General features: G+C 42.9%; 1 protein-coding gene across 1 annotated transcript in view; it reads right to left on the bottom strand.

Moving 5' to 3' along the window:
• Positions 1-1,547: 1,547 nt before the first annotated feature.
• IL5RA (interleukin 5 receptor subunit alpha) overlaps positions 1,548-13,364 on the bottom strand; it is a 47,167-nt gene continuing 35,350 nt past the window's right edge. The window contains exon 13 of the mRNA XM_012468509.2: positions 1,548-2,457. Within this exon, the coding sequence (XP_012323932.1) occupies positions 2,434-2,457 (24 nt within the window). The 3' untranslated portion in view covers positions 1,548-2,433. The remainder of the gene's footprint in view (positions 2,458-13,364) is intronic.

The raw sequence follows: 13,364 nt of genomic DNA on the forward strand, positions 1-13,364 counted from the left end.
CAGACACTGAGGCCTTACAAAGGCAGCCTGATACAGAGACTAAGAATGTGGATCCTGGAGTTTGGCTGCCTGGGATGCATTGTAAGGTTGCTGCTTATTAGGGAGGAGAAAGTTTGTAAAGCTCTAAATGCATGGCTCTCCAAACAGTGATGGTTTTATCATCCATTATTGTTCTTTCTCTCAAGGGACTTTACCAGAACCACAGATATAGGCTGTGGATGCTTCTCATCACCAAAATGAGTGGAACTCGGCTGGCACATCCATTATCACCCTTTATTTAAACATCATCATTTCTTAATATAAATTTTAATATTTAATCATTTCAATAATACAATCAGCTAATTCAAATTTAGGCAGTAGGGTTCCCATTTGGATGCCAGGTTTTGCACAAAGTCTCCCTCAGCTTCCCCATCCGGAATTGATGTTGCATTTCTCCAACTTCCAGGGCATAGGGTCAGTACCCACTCATGTCAGTCAGCCCTTTGTACCTTGTATTTAAATCATTTTTGTTGGTATCTTCTCCCTTATAGTAGATAAAGAGCACCTCAGCATTGGCATCTGGGTGAGACTCCTCACTGTACTCCGGGGCACCAGGCCCGTGTACCCCCCATCTCAGACCTAGAGAGAGGAGAATATCTGGTGCCATTTCCTGTGATTTCCCCAGGTCCCCTGCTGGAGTGTGATTACTAAATGCAAGTCAAGCTGCCCATTCTGCAATGAGATCCCTTTTCCCCTTGTGCTAAGTGGGCCATACAGATTAAATGTTCCAATTCTGCAACTTGACTGTAAACTACAATACTGAACAGAGCTCACAGTTTAAACAAAATTGGCCACTATTCTTTATCACCAACAGTTACAGGCTGCGGTAGATTAGCAGAGCTCTAATGATATAGATCACATAGAGAGAAAGCTTTTTTTAAAAAAGGTCAACCATATGATAGATCTGAAAGTCTGGAAATTGGAGGGCTGAGCTACTTAAATATAGATGTGATTACATGTGATATCCCGTTCTCTGTAAACTGGGCTTTTGCCACATGTCCTTATTGTTATGAATAACACAAACTATACCAGGAAATAGAAATGTCTTAGGGCTTTAACAATTTGTTTTTCTAGTTTTCAAAATGCTCTTCACACTAATAAGGGGAGGACACAGGTTTTTATTCTTTTTTCATTTAAGAAATGGAAGCAAAGAGGTGATATAAGAAGCCCAAAGTAACACAGGGGATTAGAAAGGCAGAGCTGGGCGCAGTGGCTCACACCTGTAATCTCAGCGCTTTGGGAGGCCGAGGTGGGCGGGTCACATGAGGTCAGGAGTTTGAGACAAGTCTGGCCAACATGGTGAAACCCCGTCTCTACTAAAAATACTAAATTAGCTGGGCGTGGTGGTAGGAACCTGTGATCCCAGCTACTCTGGAGGCTGAGGCAGGAGAATCACTTGAACCCAGGAGGCAGAGGTTGCAGTGAGCCGAGATCACCCCACTGCACTCTAGCCTGGGTGACAGAATGAGATTCTGTCTCAAAAAAACAAACAAACAAACAAAACAAGTCAGGACTAGAATTTAGAACTCAAACTTGTAAGTTAGTGGATTTCATACACCAAGAAATAAGTACTTAGAGAAAGGACAGGATAGAATAAGGAATTAGACTCTGAAGTTCAACTAGAGAACATTCTAGGACAACTAGGTAGGCCAGAGGAAATGGTGAAATTGGAGAATGGGATGTCTGAGGTTCAAATACTGAAAGTGGAGAAGTTCTGAGTGATGGCCAGACCCAGGGCACAGCCATCTGGAGGAATGGAATAGGATAAGTTCCTGGAGAGGGTTTTAGTTATTCAGCAAGGGACTACTGGCTACTCTCTCTGTACCAGGCACTATTCTGGGCACAGAAGAATGATGTGGCATTCAGATGTGCATGAGGAAGCCAAGGCACCAGTAACAGTATTTTGTCACAATACGGAGAAATGCAATGATGATAATAATGATAGTAAATAATGATTATGCTTATAATATGCACCAGTCTCAGTGCAAATCAACCTACTGATTTAGTTACCATTTATCATTCCCCTATTTTGTACACAGATAACTGAGGTTGAGAGGTTCACATTTGTCCCTAATCACACAGTTGATCAGAGGCCAGGAATTGAAATGTTGGTGGCTTCACTTTAGGGCCCTACTCCAAAATATTAGATGTCTCTATCTGTAAATAGATGATACATAAACAATAAGGTAGATAGGTACATAAATAGATAGATACAGGTTCCCATATAGCAACAAGAGGAAAGGTAGTAATGAGCTTCAGGCTCAGGTGGGATGATTTTTCTGCTCTAAAGTGGTCCAGCTTCTCTGCTTCCCTTTCCTTGACTGCAAATGGTGTTTTCTGCATATTTGTTGTCCTTGACATCAGGTGTCTTAGAGCTGTTTCTTTAAACTCCGGCTACCCTGCAAGATCAGGATTACCCTATAAAATAGGAGAGGACCAGTTAAACTCAGATTTCAGATTTAAAAAAAAGTTATGCTTCTTTAGTATAATTATGTCCCATGTGATATTTATTTGAAATTCAAATTTAACTGAGCCTCTTGTTTTTATTTGCTAAATCTGGCAACCTTACACAGGGAGGTCTTCATTACCCCCATTGAGGTAATTAATTTCTAATTCAAAATTCCAGGGTCTTGCTGATGTGTTGTCAGATATCTGAGGCTCAGTGGCTCTGAGGGCGAGTCATGAAGTTTGCACACTTTTCCTTGGATGGTGTGAGAGTGGGATATGTGTGTTCAGAGAGCCAGGGCCTGTGGGTGAAGTTTCTCTTAGAGCTGGCAGAAAAGAATTTTAAGACAAGGGAATCTTTCTCCAGCAAAGGCCCACATTATGTGGCAAGAAGGTGTTAAAGCAGGTGGAAGGGATTCCAGAAATATTCTGAAGGGTCGTAAAAACGGGCTTGTTGCCAAGAACATAAGCCACAGAGCAGCTAGTTGGAAAACTATGTAGTGGATGCATTATTTATCAACTACAATGTTGGAACCAAATATCCGAGACCAAATGACTGGCAGTTAGAAATTGGCCCAGTTATTCATGTTGAATTTAGTGGTTAACAAATAAGATATTGACTTCATACTATGTGTCAAGCACTGTGATGGGCACTGGAGAAACTGGAATAAATAGGGTTAAGACTTTTCTCATAGTTCACTGGAGGAGACAGAAATATACACTTATTGAAAGATGGTGTGAATAGTGTGACAGATGAAAGTATGATCAGAAAACAGACCTGTGTTCCTTGCAAAACCTACTTAATAATGAGGTTAAGTTCAGTCAAACAACTTTTTTTTACCATTGATCCTCCATGATAGAATAATTTTTATTTGATTAAACAATTATTTTCTCAAATTGGTTGCTTTTCTTGAAAAAAAAAAAAACCAACACATTTACACACTTTCAATTCATTAAGCCATGTGTAAATATTGGCCCTCTGGGAAAATCTAGCTCATTGCCCACTTTTTTGTAAATAAAGATTTATTGCAACACAGCCACACTGATTTATGTATTGCCTATGGCCACTTCTATGCTATCATGGCAGAACTGAGTAGCTGCCAGAAAGACCATATGGTCCTCAAAACTGAAAATATTTACTATCTAGCCCTTTAAGAAGATGCTTGCTGGCCATGGAGAGTGGCTTATGCCTGTAATCCCAGCACTTTGGGAAGCCAAGGCTGGATGATCACTTGAGCCCAGGAGTTCAAGACCAGGGCAACATGGGAGATCCTGTGTCTACCAAAAACAATTTATAAGTTATCTGGGCATGGTGGCACACCCATATGGTCCCAGCTACTCAAAAGGCTGAGGTGGGAGGATCACTTGAGCCCAGGAGGTAGAGGCTGCAGTGAACCATGATCATGGCACTGGACTCCAGCCTTTTAAACTACGACACCAGTACTTTATTGTTAATTTCTTTTTTGCAATTTTCCCCTCGGGTTTCTGTGTTCTTTCAGTTTCTTACTTGGCAGGGACAAATCTTTGCTTTTAATTTTAATAAATGAAACAAACCTAATAAGACACCTTCAAGTTGAAAATAGTCCGCCAGAACTTTAAAATCACGCACATGGGCCATATGGGCGGCTTTGTGTTGCTCCTGACAACCAACGCAGGTGTCTACTGAGAGCCAAATGGATGGTGCTGGCTGGGAAGGTGAGCGGGGAGCTCGGAGGAGCCCAGGTGTTTGGCTGCAGCTGAGCTGGAGTGTGGCGTTTCTGAGAGGAGCATCAGACCAACTGTGAGTTCTTATTACTTCATTAATGTAAGCTTCAGTGCCGATTTAATTTCTGCTATAACCACATAGCTTTAAAATAAGTGAACCCACCATTAGAATTTAGTTCTTTATAATCTGTATTGTTTTCTACTCTGGTAAACATTTAAGAAGCGCACTTCCTTTTCCTTCGTCCGGCTAGACTCAATAGCGGTCGGTTCCTACTTGGGGCTTATGGGCACAAAGATAAATCAGACACTGCTCTTGACCTCAGAGCTATTACACTGAAAACAAGACTGAGCATTGTGAAAGAGTTTAGGGGAGGTGCGGTGGCTCACGCCTGTAATCCCAGCACTTTGGGTGGCCGAGGCAGTGGATCATGAGGTCAAGAGGTTGAGGCCATCCTGGCCAACGTGGTGAAACCGTGTCTCTACTAAAAATAAAAGAATTAGCTGAGTGTGGTGGCCCACGCCTGTAGTTCCAGCTACTGAGGCGGCTGAGGCAGGAGAATCGCTTGAACCCAGGAGGTGGAGATTGCAGTGAGCTGAGATCACTCCACTACACTCCAGCCTGGCAACAGGGCAAGACTCCATCTAAAAAAAAAAAAAAAAAAAAATTAGCCGGGTGTGGTGGCACACACCTGTAATCCCAGCTACTCCAGAGGCTGAGATAGGAGAACCGCTTGAACCCGGGAGGTGGAGGTTGCAGCGAGCCGAGATCAGCCACTGCTCTCTAGCCTGGCAACAGAGGAGACCTTCGTTTCAAAAAAAAAAAAATCCAATGACTGATAGAATTAAACAGAAGGAACATAGAGGGATGCTTAATTCAAACTGAAAGTTGAACAAAGACTCTCAGGTGGCAAAGAGCCAAGACTTAGTAGATAAATCAAAGTGTCAACAAAATGAAAAAAGGTTGAAAAGCTTTTTCCACCAGAAGTCTCAGCAGAGGCATGGAGTGATGTAATAGCATGGAGCTTAAGGGAAATGATCAGCAGGTTGGTGAGAATAGAGGTAGGAGTATTTGGGGCTGTGGCTGGAGAGCTAGTAAGGAGCTGAGTCATACTGGACTTTGTCTTAAAAGTCACTTTAACTTGAAGGTGATGGGGAGTTATATAGGCAGATATGCCTTTTACACTGATCCTTCAAAGGGAGGAAATACTGGAGGACATGAGTTCAATTCAGAGGCTACTGCAATAGTCCTAGCTGAGACATAGAGGAAGACAACAGTGGGGAGAGAGAAGGGGAATATTTAGGGGGAAAATGAGACATGTAGCCACCGCTCTTTAATTGCAGACTTAGACAATTCATTGTCATTTATGTTGAATATTTCTCATTCTGAAACATATTTTCATTCACATCTATTATGTACAACACAGGAAATAAGATTGTCTTTTAGTACAGTACAATACAAAATTCCAAAGAAAGGAATGGTTTTCAAAAAAATCGCACCCTGGTACTCAATTTGTAGGATGTGGGAGCAGGAACAGCTACAGTCCTTAGGCTAGCACCAAGTCCTATTCTAATTAGGTTTTTCACCTTTACTTGTACCATCAAAGATTGTTTTCAGTTCTCTGTTCTCACTTCCAGATATCTACTTTTTCTTTAACAAATTAGCACCTAAGACTTATTAATTCCACCAGCAGATGGTCCTGACACATATAAGTCTCACTATGAAAACATTTGGATTTTTAATCAGGATGTTCTTTGCCCACGTGGATTCTTCCCCAGCCTGTGTGAATAGCTTGAGGTCTGAGGCATTTCAATGAGGCTCAGGTGGTCGGGCTGTTGGCATACGTGACCTTTACCCTCCAGTCTCCCCAGCACTCCTCCATGCTGCACACAGTGAATTCCAAATGCCAAGGAAAGAAATCGGACTAAAATCCCTATTGAAACACATGTCTTGGAAAAGCATGTTTGTTCTGATCCCATGGCCGTGGAGGCTCTAGGAGGAAAGTGACTCTCTACCCTGTCACAGTGGGAGATGGCAAGAGGTGGGAGCCAATACCATGACTTCACCTTACATCAACCTGCTGATGATGGTGTTTACTATTAAGTGAATTTCAAACTCTCTGACTTGCCATAACAAGGCTAGTGAGAACAGTAGAGACCACTCAAAATAAGCCACTTCTGAAACGCCTCTTACATAGCAATTTATACATAACAGTTTAGACACTTTGGCAGTAAAAACATCCAGGTCACACTAGCCTGATGGTTGGGCACATGTGTTTCCTAGTTGCTTCCAATCACATTCTCACTGGACACCCAGTTTCCTCCTGTGTTATTGTAGGCCTTGAGGATCTCTGCCAAATACTATTAAGTCTAATCTGTATATAAGGTGTTGTGTCAGTGCTGACAGGGTTTAAGAAACATATTTTCTCAGGTCAGATACTGTCCTAGACACTGCAGATGAAGAGACGTATTTCACACAAGCTCCATCTTCCTGGAACTCACAGTCTAGAGGGGAGGCCTCCCAACTGTTAATGATATATCCTGCAAATGCAGTAGCTCCAACATGGAGATGAGGCCCAGAGTGAGAATCCAAAGGCAGGATCAACCAACTCTGCTTTTGAAGGCTTCATCAAAGAAGTAATGATGGTTATGGGTTCCCAAAGAATGACTATGAGTTCCACAAGCGAAGAAGGGAGGAAGAAGTTCCCAATCCACCAAGCAGGCCACATGGGCTATGTTGTGTTGCTCCTGAAACACATACCAAGGGCCAGATAATGGTATCAGCTCAGGGAAGTGTAACAAGGAGCTCGGCAGAGCCCAGGTAATTGATGGCTGCTGAGGAGGGAGGAGTCTCTGAAGTGGGCACCACACCAAGCACTGAAGAGCTGGCCACATTTGTGGTGGGGGAGCTCCCTGCTTCTGTTCCTGCCTCCTAGGCAGAGGCGATTTCCACACTGCTAACTGTCTAGGCTCCGGTTTGAAAGAGATCAGACAGAGAGCTCCAAGCCTCCCCAAAAGGACAGTTTTTTGGGAGCAGGCCTTTTCTGTCACCTCTTCCTTCTGCGGCTGATTCCCGGAGCAGCAGTTTTTCATTGTGTCCTGGAGACCAGCAGCATGAGCATCACCTGGGAACTTGTTAGAAATGCAGATTTTTCAGACCCCACCCTGATCTATTCAATCAGATACTCCAAGAATGGAGCCAACTCATCTGGCTTAGTGAGCCCTCCAGGTGCCTCTGATTCTGACCTAAGGTGTATTTTTAATGAAAAATACAGTTTTGTGGCTGGGCACAGTGGCTCATGCCTGTAATCCCAGCACTTTGGAAGGCTGAGGCCAGTGTATCTCTTGAGCCCAGGAGTTTGAGACCAGCCTGGACAGCATGGCAAAACCCCATCTCTACAAAAAATACAAAAATTAGCTGGGCATGGTGGTATGCACCTGTAGTCCCAGCTACTGGGGAGGCTGAGGCATGAGGATTGCGTGAGCCCAGGAGGTAGAGGTTGCAGTGAGCTAAGATCACGTCACTATACTCTAGCCTGAGTGACAGAGCAAGACTTTGTCTCCAAAATTAAACAGGTTTGAGATTCTGAATCACTCAAGTCACCAAACATTTTGCCAATTATTGCACCTCCCCGGGCCTCGCCCGCTCAGCCACACCCCTAAGCAGGCCTCAGCTTTCCCCGACACTCCTCCCCACATTTCTGGGGTCACCTGAGCCTGGTATTCAACTCCACACTATGCCATTTCCTATCAACTTCTCTGAATCTTGGTGACTGCAACTATAAAATGAGGGTGGTAATACAGATTACTATAAGACAGTGCAGGCTTGTCAAGATCCAAGATGTTTCTATGCCTATTACCCAGGGTCCAACCCTCTGCTAGTTACAGTGGATACTTATAGGTTAATTAGGAAAACAAACCTGGAAATACATGATGGTCAATGTGTCCCCACTGATGGATGAAAACTAAACCAACTCCAGAAAGCATCTAAAGAGTGTCCCATGTGGGTTTTCTGGGCACTGTTACCTCCTTTCTCAGCCTTCAGCTTCTTGACCCAGGGACGTGTAGAGTCAGCACTGTTTGAGTTCCTCCCTATTGCCCATCTCTGCCCAGGACATTCCTGTACTTGGCTCCACCTACAGCCCATCACCCATCACAAAGGCCTCCAATCTGAAGACAGATTCATATGAATATGTTAGGAAAAAGAATTTCTGTATATATTGGGATATTTGATGGATGGCCTTGTAGAAACCTTTCCAAACTTGAGAGACTAGGATTGACCTCACATTACTTAACCATCAAGTTGCTTTGAAGTCTTTGGCAGCAAACATCTCTTCAGAAAGTTCATTCTTGATTCAGTGGTCCCTTTCATGATTGAATTATGCTCAATGCCTTTCTTAGTATATTTCCAGAATATTAAGGCTTCCTTCAAGAATATAACCTTTGAACCAAATCCTGTCCTCTCTTTTAATATAGAGTGATAGCATAGCTCTTCATGCTTTTAAATTAGTTGGTTTTAAATAATGCTTCCTGGATCAGGCCTCTGAAGCTGAAATAATTTCTCTCTCTCTCATTCTCTCTCATACATAAACACTCTACCTAGAAAAAGATCATTCTAGAATGTAGGGGGTGAGGAAAGCACCAGGAATTTGTGCCTCTCACTTGCTATAGAAAAGATAGTCTTGAATCCAAGTTCATGATTCACACCAGGCAAATACTTTCTTCCTCAGATTGTAGCTGAGTGCTACCATTGGCAGCTTAAACAGCCAAAAAGGCACTGCCAGAAGTGAATACAGCTGGACGTTAGCCTTAAAAGCTGTCTCTTATGCAAGAAAAGGTTGCGGCAAGTCAGGCAAATTGCAAAGATCGGCAGGTGAGGAGGTGCTACCCTGTACAGTGTGGGGAGAAAAAATGTGGCAAAATGCTTGGATGAATCAACTTCTTTGCCGTGGGTGAGGAGATTTTGATGAAGCATCCACAGTTTTAAGAGACATAAGACTGGTGTGTCTGGGTGTACTGCCTCACAGCTAAACTGAGTGTTCCGTAAATTCTGAACATTTCTTAGCCAAGAACCAGCATCCCTGTTCTTCTTTTCACCGTGGCATGTGTGTGTGAGTTCATCAGAGGATGCCACAGTGACAAGTCAAAACACAGAATCCTCCAGGGTCTCAACTCCAGGCTTCTCTATATAACTGATGACTTCAGCTTCTGTCTCAGTGGACCCAGCTTTCTGTAAAACAAATCATCTTTCCTTAGATGTCCTTTAGAGAACTTTTGGGTTCTTTGAAATCTTTACAATTGGCTTTAAGTCTATTATTTTTTAAATAAAAATAGTAAATGTTCATTGAAGAAGATGTGGAAAATAAAGTAAGAAGCAGCAAATGCCTCCCCATATACCTCTCTCCCAAACACATAGCCCACTGCTTCTCCTAAGCCTTTTTTCTCTAGGCATAAAGTTTTCTTTACACTTACTTGAAGTCATGTGAATACACATCTTTATACATTGATTTCTTTCTCTGTAACGTCACTGATCGTAAATTGCATCGTTAAGTGTGCTTCAGCCACATCACTTTTGATAGCTCCATCATATTCCATCCATAGTTTACTCCAGTATCCCCCATCTTTGGACAGTTCTGACCCATTTCAGCTATAATGAATAATGCTGATCACAATTGGAAAATGGGTAACAAAACATGAAATTGCCTGTAGGAGATCCTATTCCTGGACCTCATTTACTCATCCAACACATTTTTTTGCTACCTGCTCCACACTCACCACAGTGCTGTGTCTTGGGAATTCACTGGTGGACACAGCAGGCGTGGTTCCTGCCTATCCATTTTACTTTTAATAGTTTATAGGCAACCTAATTGGGGGAAGAACCCTTTCTGGTTGAAACAAAGAACAGCTGGAAACCAGTCTCATAAATTGAAAGCTCAGGCCAGGCACTGTGGCTCATGCCTGAAATCCCAGCACTTTTGGAGGCTGAAGCAGGCACATAGCTTGAGAGGAGGAGTTGGAGACCAGCCTGGTGAGACCTTGTCTCTACAAAAAATATGTAAGTAAGTAAATTATTAGAGAGCTCAGGATTTGAGTTTTTAGAATAAACTTTTTTTTTTTTCTGCTAAAGGCCAATTCACTTTCTTCCTTCACAGTATTTTTTTTTTCTTTATTTTTCTTTTTTTTTTTTTTGACAAGTTCTGGCTCCATCACCCAGGCTGCAGTGTAGTGGCACAATCCCAGCTCATTGCAACCTCTGCCTCCTGGGCTCAAGTCATCTTCCCACCTCTGCCTCCCGAGTAGCTGGGACTACAGGTGTGCACCACCACACCTGACTAATTTTTGTATTTTTTGTAGAGATGGGGTTTTGCCATGCTGGCCAGGCTGGTTTTGAACTCGTGAGCTCAAGTGATCTACCCGTCTTGGCCTCTCAAAGTGCTGGGATTACAGGCATGAGCCACTATGCTCGGCCCTTCACTATAGTTTGAATGTTACAAAATAATTTCTAACTGAGGTCTGAACAAGCAAAAACTTGCTTTTAGGTTGGCAGAGCTCCTCTAAGTCCTGGGACTTCGGGCACCCACCCCAAGCTCAAAGGTGCACATTACCTTGAAAAGCAAAGGGTTTCCTTTCCCACTAGCCAAACATTTCCCAGTGGCCACTGCCTGTAGCACCAGTGTACCCTCTTGTCATCCTTGTATCACAGCCCCTGAGAATGGGTGAGATGGCTTTTGTCCTTGGAGGTGGAGGCTGTGCACGGCCACATGGGGCCTGGCTAGGCAGCTCTGCACTTGCTCTCATCCTCTCTCAGGTGGAGACTTTAGGCCATAGCGCCTACAGCACCAGGTAGTACTTCATTTCCTCAGTTCTGTATGCTCTTTCTTTTTTTTTTTTTTTTTTTTTTTTTTGAGACGGAGTTACGCTCTTGTTACCCAGGCTGGAGTGCAATGGCGCGATCTCGGCTCACCGCAACCTCCGCCTCCTGGGTTCAGGCAATTCTCCTGCCTCAGCCTCCTGAGTAGCTGGGATTACAGGCACGCGCCACCATGCCCAGCTAATTTTTTGTATTTTTAGTAGAGACGGGGTTTCACCATGTTGACCAGGATGGTCTCGATCTCTTGACCTCGTGATCCACCCACCTCGGCCTCCCAAAGTGCTGGGATTACAGGCGTGAGCCACTGCGCCCGGCCTGCTCTTTCTTTTTAATCTCAGTCTCTAACTGCTTTGTTTTTATGTGAAACTCTGCAATGTGAGAAGAGAATAAGTTGTCCTGAGAAGCCGGGCGATGTTGAGTGCTGACATTCATCCTCTAATTATTCTGAAACCAGCTTGTCTGCCCCAAGTTGTTATTTTACACACATGACTTGATTTTAATTAACAACAAATAACAACCTCATTCAATAAGCTCTTAAACCAGTTTATTTCTCCAGCTTCAGGATATTAAAGGAAATCTTTCAGGGCTCTGTAGGGAAATTAGATACCACCATTAAGAGGCTGGGACAAATAACTTCAGTTGGCTGCTTAAACTAGATGTGGGCTGGGTGCTATGAATCACACCTGTAATCCCAGCACTTTGGGAGGCTGGATTGCTTGAGGTCAGGAGTTCAAGACTAGACTGGCATAACCCAGTCTCTACTAAAAATACAAAATTTAGCCAGGCGTGATGGCAGGCACCTGTAATCCCAGCTACTTGAGAGGCTGAGGCAGGAGAATCACTTAAACTTGTGAGGTGGAGGTTGCAGTGAGCGGAAATCACTCCACTGTACTCTAGCTTGGGTGACAAAGCGAGACTCCATCTCAAACAAACAAAACCAGATGTGGTTTCTCAGAGGTGAGTGTGCTAGACCAAGGAGGGACTGGCAGCACACATCCAGAACCAGCACCAAAGTTCTACCTTGGGCCCACTCTTTCTCCGAAAGAACTCAGTGAACGAGAGCAGATGGGCCGTTCCCCTGATAAAAGAGAACACAAGTTTCCAGCCACCGACAGAGTGATTCTTTTGCCAGCCTCCATTCTCTACTGCAATCGGCTAGTAATTGTTAACTGTCTATAAATCCTTCCAACACCCAAACTGCAAACGCTAAGGAAAGGTCATCACTTGTTGAAATTAATCATTTTGGTGAGTTTTTCCATCAACCTTTTCTTTTCCCTACAACCGGTCACCAGGTGGTTCATCCAATCATAAGTTACTTTATTTGAGAGAAACCTAAATTTGTGAAGAAAATTGTTTGATCTAAATCAGGGGTTGGCAAACTACAGCTGTGGGCCAAATCTGGCTTGTTGCCTGTTTTCATAAATGAAGTTTTCCTGGAGCACAGCCACACTCATGCATTAGCACGTTTTCTGTGGCTACATTCACACTACAATGGCAGAGTTAAAGAGACAGAAACCATTTGTCCCTCAAATATGTACTATCTGGCTCTTTATAGAAAAAGTTTGCTGAGCCCTGATCTAAATAACCATTCACCTTAAGGATAAATTTGGCAAAGCACAGTAATTATACACTGAAAAATCACAAACCATTCCTGAGAGAAGTTAAAGAAAACCTTAATAAATGGAGTGATATGCTACATTTATAGCATATAGTGATATGCTACATTTATAATATTAAGCCTATAAGAAGGCTTAATATTAAAATATCACTTCTTCCCAAATTAACTTATGGCTCAACACAATCTCACCCCAAATCTCAGCTACCTTTTGTTGTAGAAAATGATAAGCTAAATCTAAGATTTATATGAAAATGCAGAGGATCTAGAATAACCAAAATAATTAAAAAAAAATCATTTTTGGAGGCCTTATACAAACTGGTCTCACGGTTTACAATAGAGCTACAGTAATCAGGACAGTATTGTATTGGCATAAAGATACACAAAAAGGTGACTCAAACCACACAGATAGTCCAGAAATAGAGCCACCTATATTTGGCAACTAATTCCAACAGAAATGCCAAGACAATTCACTGGGGAAAGGATGATTTACTTCAACAAATGATGCTGGAACAATTGGATAGCCACAGGTAAGTGACCACTGGGCTGAACCTAAGTGCTCTGAATGGTGAATAGGCCTAAGAAAATACATATTGAGTAAAATAATTTGCCTTTTCTATAGTCTTTTTAATACTAAAGAGCTCTCAAGTTCCCTCTGAAAATTCTCTATTAACTAAGGTACTCAGGTGGAAA

The sequence above is a fragment of the Aotus nancymaae genome, unplaced genomic scaffold (assembly GCF_030222135.1).
Source record: "Aotus nancymaae isolate 86718 unplaced genomic scaffold, 86718_ANA_hifiasm-v0.15.2.pri h1tg000046l, whole genome shotgun sequence".
NCBI lineage: Eukaryota > Metazoa > Chordata > Mammalia > Primates > Aotidae > Aotus > Aotus nancymaae.